This window comes from Schistocerca piceifrons, chromosome X (genome assembly GCF_021461385.2).
Source record: "Schistocerca piceifrons isolate TAMUIC-IGC-003096 chromosome X, iqSchPice1.1, whole genome shotgun sequence".
NCBI lineage: Eukaryota > Metazoa > Arthropoda > Insecta > Orthoptera > Acrididae > Schistocerca > Schistocerca piceifrons.
The window spans coordinates 120,537,167-120,552,336 of NC_060149.1; the positions used below are offsets into that span (position 1 = coordinate 120,537,167).

At 41.1% G+C, this 15,170-nt stretch overlaps 1 protein-coding gene across 1 annotated transcript in view; it reads left to right on the forward strand.

The window, feature by feature from the left end:
- The window catches only part of LOC124722539 (osmotic avoidance abnormal protein 3), a 372,346-nt gene that overhangs the window by 190,048 nt on the left and 167,128 nt on the right, over positions 1–15,170 (forward strand). The window contains exon 8 of the mRNA XM_047247684.1: positions 14,278–14,447. Within this exon, the coding sequence (XP_047103640.1) occupies positions 14,278–14,447 (170 nt within the window). The remainder of the gene's footprint in view (positions 1–14,277; positions 14,448–15,170) is intronic.

Genomic DNA, 15,170 nt, shown 5'->3' on the forward strand with positions numbered 1-15,170 from the left:
CAGTCATTGGGTCTCGACCAACGCGAACAGCTATGTCGCGATACGATAAACCGCAATCGCGGTAGGCTACAATCCGATCTTTATCAAAGTCGGAAACGTGATGGTACGCATTTCCCCTCCTTACACGAGGCATCACAACAACGTTTCACCAGACAACGCCGGTCAACTGCTGTTTGTGTATGAGAAATCGGTTGTAAACTTTCCGCACGTTATACGTGTCGCCACCGGCACCTACCTTGTGCGAATCCTCTGAAAAGCTAATCATTTGCATATCACAGCATCTAATTCCTGTCGGTTAAATTTCGAGTCTGTTGCACGTCATCTTCGTGGTGTAGCAATTTTAATGACCAGTAGTGTATAATTACGTCTTACATTCGATGTTTGTTTCCCGACCTATTTCGTTTTTATTTTGTTGTTTTTTTCCCTAATGCCTCTACTGCAACCCTCCATTGCTCGCTGCACAACGCTCCAGTTTTTAAAAATTATCGCATGAAAAGTCTGCGTCACGCTGCCGTAACTCCAAGCTGGTCAGACACACTGAGTTTCCTTTTCGAATCACATTGAAAGTTAGCTTTCAAATTCCTATTTAGTTTACCAAAAACATGGCTGACCAGTTTTACTTTTCTTTCTATTCTTATGCTCTCCATCCAGTCAGTCTCTTCAGCTGCCCTAAAATGTTTAAAAAATCGTTCGCTCTGTCTGTGGCATAATGTTAATTTGTGCAAGTTTTTCTTCGAAGTGTTGATTACACATTATTGTAGTGGTATTACATTTCATTATTAGGCTTACTTTCAAACTTCTTCCATTAGTTGTTGTAGTATATCTGCACCAGGAACATAAATACAAGTCCGCAGCTCGTGGTCGTGCGGTAGCGTTCTCGCTTCCCCCGCCCGGGTTCCCGGGTTCGATTCCCGGCGGGGTCAGGGATTTTCTCTGCCTCGTGATGACTAGGTGTTGTGTGATGTCCTTAGGTTAGTTAGGTTTAAGTAGTTCTAAGTTCTAGGGGACTGATGACCATAGATGTTAAGTCCCATAGTGCTCAGAGCCATTTGAACCATAAATACAACACCATCAGGAACACGAAAGTTATTCACCTTTGTTCACATATTCCTTCAAGCTTTCACCAGTTTAAGGACCTTCTTATAGGATTTCTGAGAGTATTTTTGATGTTATGGAATATATTTTCCTGGCTGATACCTCGTTCAGAATACTAACATAATTATGTTAAATCGATGCCTTTTTACTCAAGGGCTACTAGTAGAAACTTTCTTGAAACTGAGTCAAAAACTTTTCAGAATCTGCGAATATCAGACAAAGTAGTAATTGATACTGCTCCGTTCCATAATATTGTTTATTGTACTGTTAATTTGCCAGTTTCAAATCTAAATTCCCTTCTATGTGGATGGTGATAAATTTAGTGCATATATTGCACATTACGGTGGAAAGTCTGATAGGTCTTCAGTTTTTTGTCTTGTCTGTCTCTTTTTATAAGAAGTAGAATAATTACAACATTGTTTAAGTTCTGAGGAATTTTTGTAACCTCCTTTTGTATTACTTTGCTCTAGTTTTAACCATTTTTATTGGAACTCCATCATCGCTAGGAGCCTTTCCTTTCTTCGTGGCCGGCCGCGGTGGCCGTGCGGTTCTAGGCGCTGCAGTCCGGAAACGCGGAACTGCTACGGCCGCAGGTTCGAATCCTGCCTCGGGCATGGATGTGTGTGATGTCCTTAGGTTAGTTAGGTTTAAGTAGTTCTAAGTTCTAGGGGACTGATGACCTAAGATGTTAAGTCCCATAGTGCTCAGAGCCGTTTTTCTTCGTGCCTCGAATGGATTTGTGCAGATCATCTGTCTTTATCCGAGAAACGACTTGTCCGTTATTATCTGTGTTTCTGAAACTATCTTAATGTTTGTACAGTTTTCTCTCTTATGTTCGTTACTGTACCTTCTGACACCTTAACTGAGGGAATTTGGTGTTTACCCAAAATAAGTTTTTGTTTTATTTACCTCAGATACCTGTTGTTTTCAACTGAAGATATGCGCGGAAAAACGAGCTAACCCTCAAATGTAAAAGCTTAGAGGTAAGTGTTGCCATATGTTGCTGTCCTCACCTCTAAATATCATATTAAGATATTTAGGTGTGAGACCAATGTCAGTTTTGATACTTCCTGTACCCAGCAACAGATGACAACACTTATCTCTAAGTTTTTACGTTCGAGGGTTATCCCGTTTTTCCGGGCATGTCTTCAATTGTTTACCTTAACAAATTTTAATTGTCTTTCCTCAGATCCTCTCTGGAAGACATTACCGAATAGTTCTCTTTAATTTAGGATATTATATAATATTCCTACTATCATTTATTTGAAGTTCTCTACTTTTATTTAATATTAATAGCATTCCATTTGAGAATTTCTTCCTTTTGCTTTCTTTACAACTGCAGTATCTTTTGCTGTTTACATAAGTACCTTTCTCATATAATTGGCCTTTCGTCTACGTAGAATATAGTGTCCAGTTTGTAATATTCTGGAATTAAGGCTTATTTAATCTATTATTTCTCATATTCGTGAACAGTCTCATCTACATTTCCGATTTTCTGCCTAAGTAGGTTGTTTCCTTACAGCTATGTATCCGTTCTCACTCTGCATCTAACTGGCTTGAGATCACACGAAATAACAAAGTGATTTAAGATCGTCACACTCCGACCACTTTCTTAGCTATTTCATAAAATATAATCAAGTTGATTTTTATTTTACCAAGTCCATTTGCTTCTTCAGCAATAATACAGAGGGGTAAAACATATCGTTCTACTAGGCAAATTCTATTAATGTATTAACTCTGTCATTTCCACTATTGTACCCTAAATTTCATACCGAGAACTCCTTCTTTAGTTTTTGTCCTACGTTTGTATTAAAACCACCCATTCTCGTCTCGTAACATTTGATGTCATTTAGCAATTCCTGTAACTTTTACGCTAGATCTTATAGCTTCTCATGAGAATGGCAGAAAATTGGAGCATGAACTTGAATAATTTACACTAATTATATTATGTTTACTTCCAAAATAAGTCTTGCTATTTTGTTTGAGAGTCCTTCGATGCCAGTAAAATTCTTTTTGCTCTTCTAGTTCACAATGAAATCTACATTCAAATTTCCTCCTTGATCTGTTCCTCCATAATGAAACACAGCTCCTCGTTGTAATAATATGTTTTTACTGTATTACTGATTACTATATTCCATTTGATGTTATTTGACTTCTCTTCAAAATCCATTAACCAATCCTCAGATCGTAAGGCTTTTAAATTTATTGTTGGTGGATAAAAAGATGTGGAGTATATGGAATGTATGTGTCAGATTTTAGTTAAGCAAACTTCTTGTAGCTAGGAGCGGATACAGAAATAGCTGCGCGTGCCCCATTGCTTAAGGTCATTGCCTGGTTCTGCTGCCACCAATATGCTTTAATACAGTTGTGCAGTGTCTGTTTATGACAGAGTGTGTACAGTTCGATGCAATGTTCCTTCGGATATGCATACATATCCGAACAGGCATTGCTGGCGATCCAAGTCACAGTTTGGATTTCTGAAGGGTTCTGATATAGAGAAAACTATTTACACTTACAGTGAGAATGTACTTAATTCATTAGATAATAAATTACAAGCTACTGGCATTTTCTGTGACCTGTCAAAAGCCTTTGACTGTGTGAACCACAGCATTCTCCTAAGTAAATTAGAGTATTATGGTGTCACCGGCAATGCTGCGAAGTAGTTTGAGTCTTATCTATCTAACAGGAAACAAAGGGTGTCGTTGCGAAATACCTGTGCAGTAAGCAGTCAGTCTTCATCTGACTGGGGATTAATTACATGTGGTGCTTCTCAAAGTTCAATTTTTGGTCTATTGCTTTTTCTTGTGTATATTAATGACCTCTCATCTCTTACATTGCCAGATGCTAAGTTTGTTTTGTTTGCAAGTCAAGTACAGATTTAGAAATAGTTGCTAATCAAATTTTCACTGACATTATTAAGTGATTTAAAGCTAATTCGTTGTCATTAATTTTGAGAAGACCCACTATATGCAGTTCAGAACCTGTAAGAGATTTCCTTCCAGCATTAGTATAACGTACGAAGACATGCAGATCGAAGAGGTTGACAGTGTTAAATTTCTGGGATTACAACTCGATAATAAATTCAGTTGGGAAGGGCATCCCACAGAATTGCTTAAGCGCCTAAACAAGTCTGTATTTGCCGTGAGAATTATGTCAGATGTAGGAGATATAAATATAAAAAAAAACTTGCATATTTTTCTTACTTTCATTCTGTTATGTCGTATGGGATCACATTGTGGGGCAACTCATCAAACCGAGCAAAAGTTTTTAGGGTGCAAAAATGTGTGATAAGAATCGTTTGTGGTGTAAATTCAAGAACATCTTGCAGAAACTTGTTCAACGAACTTTGTATTCTAACCACTGCTTCTCAGTATATTTATTCCTTAATGAAATTTGTTGCAAGTAATACATCTCTATTTCCAACCAATAGCTCAGTAAACAGTATCAATACTAGTAATAAGAAAAATCTACAGAAAGGCCTAAAATCACTTACCTTGGTCCAAAAAGTGGTCCAATATTCAGGAACACACATTATTAATAAATTGCCAGCAATCATTAAGAACTCGGTTTCAGGTAAAGCACGGTTTAAACAGAGTTTTAAAGACTTTTTGATAGGCAACTCCTTCTACTCCATAGATGAATATCTTAACAGAGACTGTTAAGTCAGCTTAAGTAAAAATATCTGTTAGATTTCAGTTTTGACAACAGTTGGTCACGACAGTGAAGATTAGGTATTTTGCGTATGATAAAGTTATTAATAGTGGATAACAGTGTTTCACCCTGACAGTGTGTTAATTCTACATCTACATCTACATTTATACTCCGCAAGCCACCCACCGGTGTGTGAATATTAGCTGTCCCAGTTTACTGCTTTATATTGACTCATTTTCGACAATCTCCTGACAAATGATCAGAGTAGTAAGTATTATATTCAAATGTTTTATGTTTTTATGTCATACTTTCTGACATGTTCCTACCCACGAGAATCATCTCATTTTTTGGGTCTATGGGACGAAAACTAAATCTAATCTAATATAAAAGGATAGCGATATTAAAGCATGAAACGGATTAGTAAACTATGAATACGGTACCACAACAGTTATACAATTTACTGGAAACATATGCAGGCATATCCGAAAGATCATAACATCGAACTATATAGATATTATGAGATACAGTTACTCCACTAAAATATTTCAAATCAAAGTCCAGGCAAAGTGACGAGAAAAATAAATAAGTCTCTCTTCATGCGGGAATCACATAACTGTGAAAGTACTATGGGGAGCAGATACTGGGACTTATGGAGAGTTGGGAAGGTTCCGGAAGAGTGTTCGGATAACAGAGGTGGCTAAGGGCAACCACACACGACAAGCGGAAAATCCAGTTTTGAATTCCGCTCCGGCAGAAATTTTCATATGGTTCCAGGAAAATGTATAGCTGTTGTGGTACCGTATCAGTAATTTACGAATGCATTTCATGGATACGCTTTCACCCGGACCGGAATACGAACGTCCTGGGAACTCGCACGTGTTAGCAGGGCCTCCGATAACCATACCCTTGGCACACTGGCCTGCGAGGCTCGAAGGGTTTTGCAAGACACGTAAACAGCGCTGAATCTTGGCAGAGCTATTCTCACAGATATCTCGGCGCGGCTCAGCATGTTTCTAAATCCCAGAACCTAGGATCAACACAACCAGTTCGCGTTCGAATCACGTGCCAGCAGAGCACAAAAAACTATTTTGTCATTTAATAATCCGTCAATCGTCAGGTGACTCGTAATGTATTCTAGAGAGTTGCAGACACTAAGTGCATCGACTGACCTCACTGTGTGCATGCGAGTTGGTGAGCAGTCCATTCATACTTTCCCTCTACCCAACGATGTATCAAGACAGTTATCGGATGAGTACTGACGCAAGCAATGTGTTTGACCACTTGCTTAGTCAGCCTTCACGCCTCGGAATACTCTGTTGTGTAAAATTGCACGTTGTGACGTTAAGAAGCTCGACTAGTTCCTCGCCGACTAACACTATCCTATCGCGTGTGAGGATAGCCTTAGACTTGCTCATATTTCAAAATATGAGTGGCATTCAGTAGCTAGATATTAAGGTAATAATAAAACAATGAACCAACTCAAACAAACAGGAAATCTACTTATAGAAGTAAGTTGAATGGTATTCATATTCTTTGTTTCTTTGTGGAACAACTGAAATAGAAATAAGTGTAGAGTGCCTTCTGCAAGCAAGCTATGAAGCGAAAATGCGCAATCTGTTCGATCATTATCGGTCAATTCGTTAGGGCGTTGACGTTGCTTGCAGTACTTAACAACAACAAAAATGGTTCAAATGGCTCTGAGCACTATGGGACTTAACATCTGAGGTCATCACCCCCCTAGAACTTAGAACGACGTAAACCTAACTAACCTAAAGACATCACACATATCCATGCCCGAGGCAGGATTCGAACCTGCGACCGTAGCAGTCGCGCGGTTCCGGACTGAAGCGCCTAGAACCGCACGGCCACCGTGGCCGGCACCTATACAACACACTTACTTAAATACATATGTGAAGATGGTATCTGTTCTTTCGGACATGTTCAAAAGAACAGATACCATCTTCATCTATATATAGTTAAGGCTCACCGGCCATTTGACCATCTTCTTCTATGCGGAACTCTTACGGGAACCGGCAGGAAAGCCGCGAGTAATGAGTAAAATGGGCAGGGGCACTATGAATATACGCTCCCCTCACACCCAGCCCGAAGTTGTGCAACGTCTCTGATGACCACCTCATCAGTGGGACGTTATATACCTATCTTCCTTTATTTTCCTTCTGACTTATGAAGAATGCCAGGAGATACGTACAGTCCAGACTTTTCTTTCAGCTGCGGAGTTTGTGTAATGTTATGAGTGATCATATTTTAGATTGATGTTGGTCCTACGATCGCACTAAAAAGCAGACTACTGTTAAAAAATGGCTCGGAGCACTATGGGACTTAACATCTGTGGTCATCAGTCCCCTAGAACTTAGAACTACTTAAACCTAACTAACCTAAGAACATCACACACATCCATGCTCGAGGCAGGATTCGAACCTGCGACCGTAGCAGTCCCGCGGTTCCGGACTGAGCGCCTAGAACCACGAGACCACCGCGGCCGGCTCACGGGAGATGTGCCAGAGACAAGTCCCTGCAGTCGCACTATCCTCTGTGTCCTTGGTGGCTCAGATGGATGGAAGCCGGCACGGTAGCTCAGCGTGTTCGGTCAGAGAGCTGGTTGGCCTCTGTAATAAAAAACTGAGTGGAAGGATCAACGTCCCATAGCGCTCAGAGCCATTTGAAGGATCAACAAACGAACTTTAACGGATGTCATGTGACGTCAGCAACGACCAAACCCACCGATAAAAAAAAAGAAGGATGGATAGAGCGTCTGCCATGTAAGCAGGAGATCCCGGGTTCGAGTCCCGGCCGGGACACAAATTTTCAACTGTCCCCGTTGACTTATATCAACACCTGTATGCAGCTAGGGGTATTCATTTCACTGTAATTTCACATTTATTTAAATTTCAAAGTATAAAAACAAAAACATCAGACTGTAGGAATGCACAAGCGAACGATGAAACAATTTTTTTAATCCAATTTGGCTTATTCTAGTAGTTTTTAATGTGCTGTTCCTAATACGATGGCAAAAAAGGCCGTACTACCCACTACTTTTTAAAATTAATAGCTGATACTATATTAGAAAATAGATTAAGTAAAGGCAAACCTACGTTTCTAGCATTTGTAGACTTAGAGAAAGCTTTTGACAATGTTGACTGGAATACTCTTTCAAATTCTGAGGGTGGCAGGGGTAAAATACAGGGAGCGAAAGGCTATTTACAATTTGTACAAAAACCAGATGGCAGTTATAAGAGTCGATGGACATGAAAGGGAAGCAGTTGTTGGGAAGGGATTGAGGTTATTCAAGCTGTATATTCAGCAAGCAGTAAAGGAAACAAAAGAAAAATACGGAGTAGGAATTAAAATCCATGGAGAAGAAATAAAAAGTTTGAGGTTCGCCGATGACACTGTAATTTTGTCAGAGACAGCAAAGGACCTGGAACAACAATTGAACGGAATGGACAGTGTCTTGAAAGGAGGATATAAGATGAACATCAACAAAAGCAAAATGAGGATAATGGAATGTAGTCGAATTAAATTGGGTGATGCTGAGGGAATTAGATTAGGAAATGAGATGCTTAAAGTAGTAAATGAGTTTTGCTATTTGGGGATCAAAATAACTGATGATGGTCGAAGTAGAGAGGATATAAAATGTAGACTGGCAATGGCAAGGAAAGCGTTTCTGAAGAAGAGAAATTTGTTAACATCGAGTATAGATTTAAGTGTCAGGAAGTCGTTTCTGAAAGTATTTGTATGGAGTGTAGCCATGTATGGAAGTGAAACGTGGACGATAAATAGTTTAGACAAGAAGAGAATAGAAGCTTTCGAAATGTGGTGCTACAGAAGAATGCTGAAGATTAGATGGGTAGATTACATAAGTAATGAGGAGGTACTGAATAGAATTTGGGAGAAGAGAAATCTGTGGCACAAATTGACTAGAAGAAGGGATCGGTTGGTAGGACATATTCTGAGGCATCAAGGGATCACCAATGTAGTACCGGAGGGCAGCGTTGATGGTAAAAATCGTAGAGCGAGACCAAGAGATGAATACACTAAACAGATTCAGAAGGATATTGGTTGCAGTAGGTACTGGGAGATGAAGAAGCTTGCACAGGATAGAGTAGCATGGAGGGGTGCATCAAACCAGTCTCTGAACTGAAGACCACAACAACAACAACTATACAACGGGAATTTTAACGATTTTGGTGATAGATGTTTCATACACTATCCGATCAAAAGTATCCGAGCACCGCTACTCAATGCTAAATGGACCACTAGATGTCACGAGAGGCAGAATTGCCAGTTTAAAACGATCCAGGGAGTATTGCGTTGTCAGTAGACAAGCAGTAACAGTAGAAAGGTCGGTTAGGAGAGGTCTGTGGCTTCGAACGTGGCCTAGTCATTGGATGTCACCTGAGTAACATGTCCTTCAGGGACATTTAGACCCTTCTAAAGCTACCAAAGTCGACCGTATGTGATATTATTGTGAATTTGAGATGCGAATGAACAACCACAACTAAACCAAGACCAGCCAGACTCCATGTACTGATTGACAAGGGTCCGTCGAACGTTACGGAGAGTGGTTGTAAAAGATCACATGAGATCAGCGGAAGGAATCACTCGTGAATTCCAAACTGCTACCGGCAGTCCAGCCAGCATAATGGCTGTGCGTTGGGAGTGAAAAAGCATGGCATATCATGGTCGAAGATCTCCTTATAAACCACACATTTCTGTAGTCACAGCTAAGCGACGCTTGAGGTGGTGTAAAGACAGTGGATGACTTGAAATGAGTGATTTGGAGTGATGAATCACGATATTCTCTGTGACATTCCGGTGGATGGATTTGAATTTGGCGAAGATCTTGAGAATTTAACTAACATCTTATGTAGTGCAAAAAAGTACGGAGGAAATTGTGTTCCAATATGAGTGTAATTGTCGTGGTTGGGGTGTGGCCCCCTAACTGCATTTAAGAAAATCAGAAATGCGGAAGGATATGAACATATTTTACAGCACGCAGCAGAGGAATAGTTCGAAGACGATTTGTAACAGAACAGTTTAAGAAGTTAGGCTGTTTGACGAGGGCTGGCCGGGGTGTCCGAGCGGTTCTAGGCGCTACAGTCTGGAGCCGCGCGACCGCTACGGTCGCAGGTTGGAATCCTGCCTCGGGCATGGATGTGTGTGATGTCCTTAGGTTAGGTAGGTTTAAGTAGTTCTAAGTTCTAGGGGACTGATGACCTCAGAAGTTAAGTCCCATAGTGCTCAGAGCCATTTTTTTGTTTGACGAGCCTCAAGACTCGCTTTTTTAACAGTTAACTAGAATTTTCCTTGAATATTTGAGTCGTGTCGGTAACTAACAAAGTGAGAGCTTTCAACACGCTGTCATAAAGCAGCTACTGTGGGGCGGTGGTTTGTGGATACTAACATCCCTGAAGTGACCTGGCCTGGCCAGAATCCTTACCTGCAACCAATGGAACACTTTTGGAATGAGTTACAACGTCACCTTCACTCCAGATCCTGATGTCCAACATAACTACCTTGTCTGGTTTCGGCTTTTGAGAAAGAATGTTCTGCCATTGTTCCACAGACATTGAGACATCTCATTGAAAGTATCCCCAGAAGAGTTCAAGTCGTCATAAAAACGAAGGGTGGTGGTGACACATCATATTAATGTGCACTTGCAGGTGTTAATAATCTGAAGTTATTATTATACTGAGAGTAGTTAACCGATTAGTATATGTTGTAAATATTATAATAAGCTATTTCGTTCTTCTTTATTATTATAACCGGCCGCCGTGGCCGAGCAGTTCTAGGCCCTTCAGTCCGGAACCGCGCTGCTGCTACAGTCGCAGGTTCGGATCCTGCCTCGGGCATGGATGTGTGTGATGTCCTTAGGTTAGTTAGGTTTAAGTAGTTCTAAGTCTAGGGACTGATGACCTCAGATGTTAAGTTCCATAGTGCTTAGAGCCATTTGAAAAATTTATTATTATCAGAAATGAAAGGGAAAGATATTGTTTTTGTTGAACCTGAAACTCGGAAAATGATATTCAATTTCAAGTTTGAATAAAAAGTCACTGTAAGTGACAAATGAGCTTAGGTTTCATTGTTCTTAGGTAGCAAAAAGATCCATACTACATTTCTGTTGTAGATAGGCTGTTTGACGAGCCTCAAGATTCGCTTTTGGAACAGTTACTTAGAATTTCCCTTAAAAATCTGGGTCGTGTCAGTAACTAACAAAGTGAGTGCTTTCAACACGGCATCAAAGTGATGGAAACACGCTATCACGGTCATTGGAATAACGACATGGTGGGAGGCTGCTGTTAGGCACTTCACCGAAACGTACAATAGACTATACCTCTCGGAAAAAGCTATACAAGACGCTTTAGGGGGAAGAGAGGAAGGAAATACAAACCAGTGGACACACAATTCCAATGAAATAAAAAAGTGCTTTCCCCCCAATAAAACATATGTTCACACTGGAAAAATACTTTTCATTCCAATTGCACGTGATTTGCTAATGTTCTTGTTTATGACATCGTGACACTAGAAACTGAGGTAAATATACGAATTCAGTGTCTACAACACCATGGGCTTAAGCTTTTACTTAACAAAAAGTAACAAAATTATTTTTTCGTCGGCATGTATTGTCGCGCAGACCTTTGCGACACCACAGGACACTGCGGTCTTACCTGAAACACCATGAGCCTTTCACATTTCTTCTAGATTTCAAAGTTTGTGTCTCCTTGGATCCCTCCCTCCTATTCCTTCCATTGTATTTGCCACAAAAGCTTAAGCTGGTGCAGACTGCGTCTCGACTGTATTGTAGGAAGATTTATAAGGATAACAATATCGAAACACGGTGAGAAATGAGTACTTGAACATAAATGCAGATACTAGTCAAGCCTGCAGGTTGTGATGTTGTATTTGACCACCAACGGCACTTGTATAATCTCCTCAAAACGTTTGAAATGTCAGTCGTGGCCAGTACAGAGTCCTGTGTAGCTGTGATTGTATTATGGTGGAGGTAAGTGAATTCTAACGTGGGCAAATTGTTGGTGCCCGTATGATGGGTGCTTCCGTAACTGCTGGAATCGAAAATCACTATCAGTGATACAAATGCCCGTAACAGGAAAATGTGGTGCCGAAGCCATAAAACCTGGACTGTGGAGAATGGAAGAAAGTCATTTGGGTGGATGAGTCTTTTTTCATACTGTTTCCAAATGTTGGCGGTGTTTTATCCCTAAGAGTGGAAGAAGCTGGGTGTGCGATGATTTTTTGGGCAGCCATATCGTGGTATTCCATGGGTCCTATGGTTACTCTGCAAGATGGCAGTAGTGCCAAGGATTATGTGATCATTGAGGATGATCAAGTTCATCTCATGGTACAATGCTTGTTCCCCAATGGTGATACTGTGTTCCAAGACGACAAGCCACAGATTCACACAGCTCGCATCGCCCAGAACTGGTTTTTTGAGCACGACACGAATTGTAGCATCTACCGTGCACACCACAACCACCAGATCTCAATATTATTGAGCCTTTGTGGTCCGCTTTGGAGAGACGGCTGTGTGATCGCTATTTTCTTCTGCCATTGTTACCTGAACTTGCCACCATTTTGCAGGAAGAATGGTATAAGATTACGTTGAAAACCATACAGGACCTGTATTTATGCATTCAGAGACGACTGGAAGTTGCTTTGAATGTCAGTGGGTTTCCTACACCTTAGTAGGCACGGTAATGTGTTGTATTTTTAGTGTTTCCATATTTTTTTCCAACCCCTGAGTTTTTGCATGCGTGCATTTATATAAATGATCTAGGTGATAATCTGAGCAGCCTCCTTAGATTGTTTGCAGATGACGCTGTAATTTACCGTCTAGTAAAACCATCACACGATCAGTTCTAATTACAAAATGATTTAGAGAGAATTTCTGTATGGTGCGAAAAGTGGAAATTAACAGAGAAACTACTGAAAGAATTGAAAGAAAATAAATCGCCAGGTACTGATGGAATCCCAATTCGTTTTTACAAACAGTGTTGTACAGCATTGGTCTCTTACTTAGCTTGCATTTATCTCGAATCTCTCCCAGGCAAAAGTCCCAAGCGACTGGAAAAAAGCGCAGGTGACTCCTGGATATAAGAAGGGTAAACGAACAGACCCACAAAATTACAGACCAATATTTTTAACATCGGTTTCCTGCAGGATCCTTGAACATATTAGAAGTTTGAATATAATAAATTTCCTTGAATGGAAAAAGCTTTTGTCCACAAATCAGCATGGTTTTAGAAAGCTTGCCCTTTTCTTACATGAGATCTTGCGAACCATGTATGAAGGGCAACAGGCGGATTCGATATTTCTAGATTTACATAAAGCATTTGACACGATGCCACACTGCCGACTGTGAAGGGAGGTGCAAGCATGCGGAACGAGTTCCCAGGTATGTGAGTGGCTCGAAAACTTCTTAAGTAACCTTTTTTCCAGTCGCTTGGGACTTTTGCCTGGGAGAGATTCGAGATAAATGCAAGCTAAGTAAGAGACCAATGCTGTACAGCACTGTTTGTAAAAACGAATTGGGATTCCATCAGTACCTGGCGATTTATTTGCTTTCATTTCAGTTTGTTGTCCTCGACGATGAGTGTTCACCAGAGACAAGGGTATCGTCAGGAGTGCCCCAGGGAAATGTGATAGGACCACTGTTATTTTCCATATACATAAATTATCTGGTGGACAGGCACTAAACAAAGAAAAGTGCGAGGTCATCCACATGGGTACTAAAAGAAATCCGATAAATTTTGGGTATACGATAAATCGCACAAATCTAAGGGCTGTCAGTTCGACTAAATACCTAGGAATTATAATTACGAGCAACTTAAATTGGAAAGAGCACATAGATAACACTGTGGGGAAGGCGAAACAAAGACTGCTCTTTGTTGGCAGTACACTTAGAAGATGCGACAAACCCACTAAAGATACAGCCTACATTACACTTGTCCGTCCTCTGCTGGAATATTGCTGCGCGGTATGGGTTCCTTACCACGTGGGATTGACGGAGGACATCGAAAAAGTGCAAAGAAGGGCAGCTCGTTTTGTGTTATCGCGCAATAGGGGTGAGAGTGTCACTGATATGATAAGCGAGTTGGGGTGGCAGTCACTGAAACAAAGGCGGTTTTCTTTGCGGCGAGATCTATTTACGAAATTTCAGTCACCAACTTTCTCTTCCGGATGCGAAAATATTTTGTTGACACCCACCTACGTAGGGAGAAATGATCATCATAATAAAACAAGTGAAATCAGAGCTCGAACGGAAAGATTAGGTGTTCCTTTTTCCCACGCGCCATTCGAGAGTGGAATGGTAGAGAAGTAGTACGAAAATGCTTCGATGAACCCTCTGCCAGGCACTTAAGTGTGAATTGCAGAGTAACCATGTAAATGCATATGTGGATGTAGATGGTACGTTTATGTATTCTGTGTCTGTCTTTCACATCTGTGTGTGGTAAATAGTGCACTTTAAAAGACAAATGCTATTCTCTGCAGGCAGCCTTGTGGAACAGGAGAGAGAGAAGCTGAGGCTGGAGTACGAGAAGCAGATGGAAGAGATGAGGAGGGAATACGAGGCAGAGCACGTGAATAACTGCAAGCTGCAGGCAGACATGCACGCCCTCAAGAAGCATTACGAGCAGCAGCTGGACAAGATCAACCGACAAGTGAGGCTGGCACTGCCTTAACTTTTGTTTAACACTCTTACTCTGAGCAACTAGTTAAATTCTAAATAATTATTACACATAGTTTTCTGTTTAGGAAATGTATGTGAAAAATACGTGACACCTCTATAGCATGGTGCGTGCTTAAATGCTGAAATCAGTACCGGAATCTGTTTCAAACGCAGCTTTATACTTTTTTTCACTGTGTAAAAAATGGTAGTATGATCAATATTACTATCCACAAATTAAATATAAAATATATGTGCACGTTACTATAATAAATTGAGTAACTGAAGATAGATGAATGAGTAATATAGAAAACAAGCCCGCCCGGTTGGCCATGCGGTCTAACTTACGGCTTTCCGGGCGGGAAGGAGCGCCTGGTCCCCGGCACGAATCCGCCCGGCGGATTTGTGTCGAGGTCCGGTGAACCGGCCAGTCTGTGGATGGTTTTTAGGCGATTTTCCATCTGCCTCGGCGAATGCGGGCTGGTTCCCCTTATTCTGCCTCACTTACACTACGTCGGCGATTGCTGCGCAAACAAGTTCTCCACGTACACGTACACCACTATTACTCTACTACGGAAACATGGGGATTACACTCGTCTGGTGTGAGACGTTCCCTGGTGGGTCCACCGGGGGCCGAACCGCACAATAACCCTGGGTTCGGTGTGGGGCGGCGGAGGGGTAAAGTGGACTGCGGTAGTCGTCGTGGGGTTGTGGACCA